This window comes from Phalaenopsis equestris, unplaced genomic scaffold (genome assembly GCF_001263595.1).
Source record: "Phalaenopsis equestris unplaced genomic scaffold, ASM126359v1 Scaffold000154, whole genome shotgun sequence".
In the NCBI taxonomy this organism is placed as follows: Eukaryota; Viridiplantae; Streptophyta; class Magnoliopsida; order Asparagales; family Orchidaceae; genus Phalaenopsis; species Phalaenopsis equestris.
The window spans coordinates 491,842-496,592 of NW_018164596.1; the positions used below are offsets into that span (position 1 = coordinate 491,842).

Genomic DNA, 4,751 nt, shown 5'->3' on the forward strand with positions numbered 1-4,751 from the left:
CAAATCAAGTAGCAACTTCTTTCACTCATTTATCAAATTCACACTAAAATATTGAAGGCTATGATAAAATCACAATCTTTATTTCTCATATTTATAAAATTCAAAGTGGTCAGATGGAGGCACGCGTAAATACATCCATTTTATAAAAAAATCACGGGGTTGAATTGTAAATAGCAATGTTTCGTGGTCTCGGGATGTAACTATCCCCAAAAAAAGAAAGGCTCTCCAGATTTCTTGGGTCCGTCCTCTTGAACCCCAAGACTTAACGATGATGTCCTCTCAGGTGCGCAGATCGGTGACACTGGTGCGGCAACTAGGGCTGCGCAGCTTCTCAACTTCTCCGTCGGCGGACAGAGTGGGGGCTCCGCTCAATTCTTTTCTGTTCGGATCGGGAACCTCCTCCGCTGCGCCGACAGCCATTGTTAGGCTTTTACAGGTGCGGATGGCGAGTACATCCGCACTCCCAGAACCAATCGGTGGGGAGGACGATAGATCACCGAAGGGGCAAGCCAACCCTTCTGGTTCGAATCAGATGACGAGCTATTGGGGCGTGGCGCCTCGAAAGCTGTTCAAGGAGGATGGATCCGAGTGGCGATGGTCCTGCTTTAGGGTAAGTCGAATCCGTAGCCTGTTTCTTGTTCTACCGATCAGTTTTAACTAATCGATCATTACACTGGTGAAATTTTTCTGTGGAAATAGCCTTGGGATGCATATATGTCTGACACGACGATCGATCTTGAGAAGCATCACGCTCCGAAGGTGTTTTTGGACAAAATTGCTTACTGGACAGTGAAGCTTCTCCGAGTTCCCACCGACATATTCTTCCAGGTAAAAACTCCGATCTCATATTAATGATTTTCGAGACAATATATGGCGATCTACGATCTTACTTTTCGTGATCGCAGAGGAGATATGGTTGCCGGGCGATGATGCTGGAAACTGTTGCAGCAGTCCCAGGAATGGTCGGCGGAATGCTCCTCCACCTTCGTTCTCTTCGCCGCTTCGAGCACAGCGGCGGGTGGGTTCGGGCACTGCTCGAGGAAGCTGAGAATGAACGAATGCATCTCATGACCTTCATGGAAGTCACGCAGCCACGGTGGTATGAGCGAGCACTTGTGATTGCAGTTCAGGGGATTTTCTTCAATGCTTACTTCGTGGGCTACCTTATATCGCCCAAGTTCGCTCACCGCATTGTTGGCTATCTTGAGGAGGAGGCCATACACTCCTACACCGAGTTTCTCAAGGATCTGGACAATGGAAACATTAAGAACGTGCCGGCCCCAGAGATCGCCAAGGATTACTGGCGCCTGCCACCGGATGCAACGCTGCGAGACGTCATCATGGTTGTTCGCGCCGACGAGGCTCATCACCGTGACGTCAATCATTTTGCTTCGGTATGGTTATGGGGCATCATATTTTCCTTTCTCTCGGTTTAATGGTTAGCTCCTCGTCGTACTAGCAAATATTGCACTCTTTCATCACATTATCATGCATCTTTACTCTTTTTATTTATTTATTTATTTTTCCCCTCTTAAGAGTGTATTTGATATCATATTTTTTATAGAATTTAATCATAAATTTAATTTCAATCGAGCCAACAGCAGCAGCAACAACAACAAAACCTTAATCACACTGTGTGGTCAGCCACATGAATCCTTTGTCTCCATTGCATCCTATTTAGTGTCATATTTTTATTTAGTTCTAATTAGTTAAGATTATTTTTTTATACAATAAGCCCAAGTCTTCCAAGGTCTACATTTGACTTTCTTAACATAAGTTGAATCTAAAACATCTGCTCGTAATGGGATCAGATGATCGTCGTTTAATGTGACCAAACCATCGAAGACTACTCTCTCTAATTTTGTCCGTCAGTCATTGGAGCTACATGAACCATAGCACGGAGACATTCATATCGCATTTTGTCTCTAAGTGTAAAGCCACTCATCCACCTAATCATTCTCATCTCTGCAACACTTAACTTAGTATTATGCTTCTCTTTTAAAGGCCAACATTTAGCATTACAGAGCATTGCAGGTCTCACCACCATCTTATAAAATTTTCCTTTCAATCGAAGCGGAAATAAAACAATCTAACTGCTCTATTAAGTCTAATTTTCTCGCATTTCATTTTTCTTTTCTCACATTCTGTCAAAATCAATTTAATAAACTCAATTGCTAGTCGTGTTTATTCCACCGATAAGTGTCGATCTGATAAGCTATATTTAAGGAAAAATTATGTTGCAGCCAAAAACAGCGATTTAAAGCCACTACTCCTGTTAGCAAATCAAAGCCTAATTTTTGGGAGAACTTTTATATTGTTCATCAATGGATGTAATTAAATCTCTGTGGATTGCAGGACGTTCAATATCAGGGTATGGACTTGAAGCAGACTCCGGCTCCTGTCGGCTATCACTAAATCAGTGAGATTGCAATTTTATTATTATGTAGGGATATATGTATAGTTAGCCTTACCCATAAACATATCTACTGTGTATCTGGTAATGTTTTCTAATAATTTGAGTATTGAAACAGTTTATGCATTGCTCTCTTTTGAAAACTTCTAGTCACCTTTATTAGATTTTCGTCGGTAATGTGATGTATATATCAATGTTGGCCTTTTTCTGTGGCTGTATTTAACTTGGATTTGTTAAAGCATACGAATTAGTATCCTAAAATAATAATCGGATCATAGGTACCGATCAGCGATTGCTCTTTTGGCAGGCCTTACCAAGCCAAGTCAGCTTCAATGATCCCTCCTTGTGAGGGTTATAAACGAGCCGAGTTTGAGCGAGTTGAACATATGTTAATGCTCGGCTCATTCATAATGGGTCATTTTCAGCTCAAATTTGCTAGTTTAAATTAATTAAATAAATAAATGTATTATACCATGCAATAAAAGACGTTGAACCACATGACCGCATTAAACTCATATGCATATATATAATTTATTTCGAGCTAACACGAGTTGAATACAATCAAATAAAGGATTACCTGCTGCTCAATTATAATTTAGACTTAAAACTTCTACCTGTATTTGGCTTGCCTGACTTTTAGAGCACAGGCTCTTTGGCGAGTATTTTTAATGGCCCTACATTTTGTTTATATATATATATTTTATTTCGAGTTGAATAATCTGTTCTGGCAAAACATGGTCCTCCTAACTTGTTTTCATGAAAGCTACAATGAGGCATAGAAGTGGAGACAAATGACCATGCATGCTGCCTCATCAGGAATATAATTTCCAGCCGCAGCAGAGGACTTAAGGTGCCAAATTATAAGCGGGAGTTCGGAGAATTGTTGTGATATCATTATTATGAACATGAGAAATTATTCCATACGGACAACGCATGCAGAGATGTATGCACTGTTCGATTTCGAATGTCGATCACAGTTTTTTTATTTATCTTTTTTTAAATAAGGCCCACCGAAATACAGTTTTGTTATGATTGACGGCCAAAATTAGACAGCGCATGTATCTCTGCATGTGTATGAACATAGACTATAATGGTTGTAGTACGGGGTTGTTTTTCTTTTTTTACGGCATCTATGTAAATGCCTCTCTTTTTCTCTTTACAAACTTGAAAAAAAAAATAGCAATCACTCAACCACTATTACTCACTTTTCGTTTCTCGCCACAACACTTCGAATAACTCGAATGTCTCATTTATATAAGTATATTTTTTTATGCTAAAATCTTTTAAGATCAAACCAAGTTGAGCAAAAATTAATTTCAATTTTTTTTTAATTTTAAATTTATTTCATATCTTTTATGTCTTTCAAATGATTCAAACTAAAGGAGCCTTCAGGCTTCAGTTCTCTTTGAAGAGCATTTTAACATTTAAGAAAAATGAAATTTAAAATAATTCCCCGACAACTTAAGTGTTCAGATTAATGATTAAAAAAAAACCCTCAAGAATTCTCTTAAAAGAGCTAATACAAGAATTGTAGGCATTATGTTAGTACATACACAATTTTGGATGTGATGATGTACATATTTAGGTTTGACGTGCTAGGCAAGTGAATTAAGAAAAATTTGTAAGGCCCTCCTTAACCAAAGGAAGTGTTAACAAACATCCTCAAGAAATTTCTTTGGCCATCTCTCCTTTTATGTGTCACTTGATCTTGGATTGAAGGCCACTTGATTGCGATGATTGTTGGAATCAATGGTGGAATTGGATCACGAAAACAAGTAGAAGAAGGATTATAAATGTGAGCCTGGCCAAATAGATTGCAAGTAGAAGCATGATAGGCATGAATGTGGCCTAAGTAAAAAAGGAAAACATTAACACAATGTTGGAGGAGTGATTAGGATGAAAGGGACAAGAATTTCTTGCAAGGCTGAGGTGAACACAACATTGTTTTCAATGACAACAAAACCATGGATACCAAGACCAATAACTATGAGTAATGGAACTGCTAGACCTATAATAATATTTAGTATGAAGCAGCCCTAACTATTAGGATATTTGATACACTTAGGGCAATGTTTGAGCAAAGCCTGATCGAGTGAGTTGGATACAAATATGCTCCTTGTGATATTTGAACTTTTGTGCTATCAATGAGACTAAGGGTAAAAGAGCTCATAAAAACAGAAAAAGCGATCAAGTGCAAGAAGTAATACTCAAGAAAATTTAATTCACCTTATATTAAATGGCAAAGTACTGTAATTAACTTATTCATGGATGCCCCCTTTTAACCCATTATTCATAGGATTGTTTACACTAGAGAACGCTATGCATAATGAATGAATAA

The 4,751-nt window shown here is 38.5% G+C and overlaps 1 protein-coding gene across 1 annotated transcript; it reads left to right on the forward strand.

Annotated features, from left to right (window-relative positions):
• The first annotated feature begins 223 nt into the window (after positions 1–223).
• Positions 224–2,556, forward strand: LOC110021969 (ubiquinol oxidase 2, mitochondrial-like). The gene is made up of 4 exons (XM_020720709.1): positions 224–610; positions 700–828; positions 906–1,394; positions 2,356–2,556. Exons 1-4 carry the CDS (start codon positions 269–271, stop codon positions 2,413–2,415), a joined length of 1,020 nt encoding a protein of 339 aa, XP_020576368.1. The 5' UTR covers positions 224–268; the 3' UTR covers positions 2,416–2,556.
• The last annotated feature ends 2,195 nt before the right edge of the window (positions 2,557–4,751 follow it).

What these genes read in the sequence shown, in the direction of transcription:
- LOC110021969 (XM_020720709.1), top strand. Translation starts at nt 269, where the DNA reads ATGATGTCCTCTCAGGTGCGCAGATCGGTGACACTGGTGCGGCAACTA. An exon ending in CCACCGACATATTCTTCCAG is followed by an intron (nt 829 to 905) that starts GTAAAAACTCCG and finishes TCGTGATCGCAG; the next exon opens with AGGAGATATGGTTGCCGGGC. An exon ending in ACGTCAATCATTTTGCTTCG is followed by an intron (nt 1,395 to 2,355) that starts GTATGGTTATGG and finishes TGTGGATTGCAG; the next exon opens with GACGTTCAATATCAGGGTAT.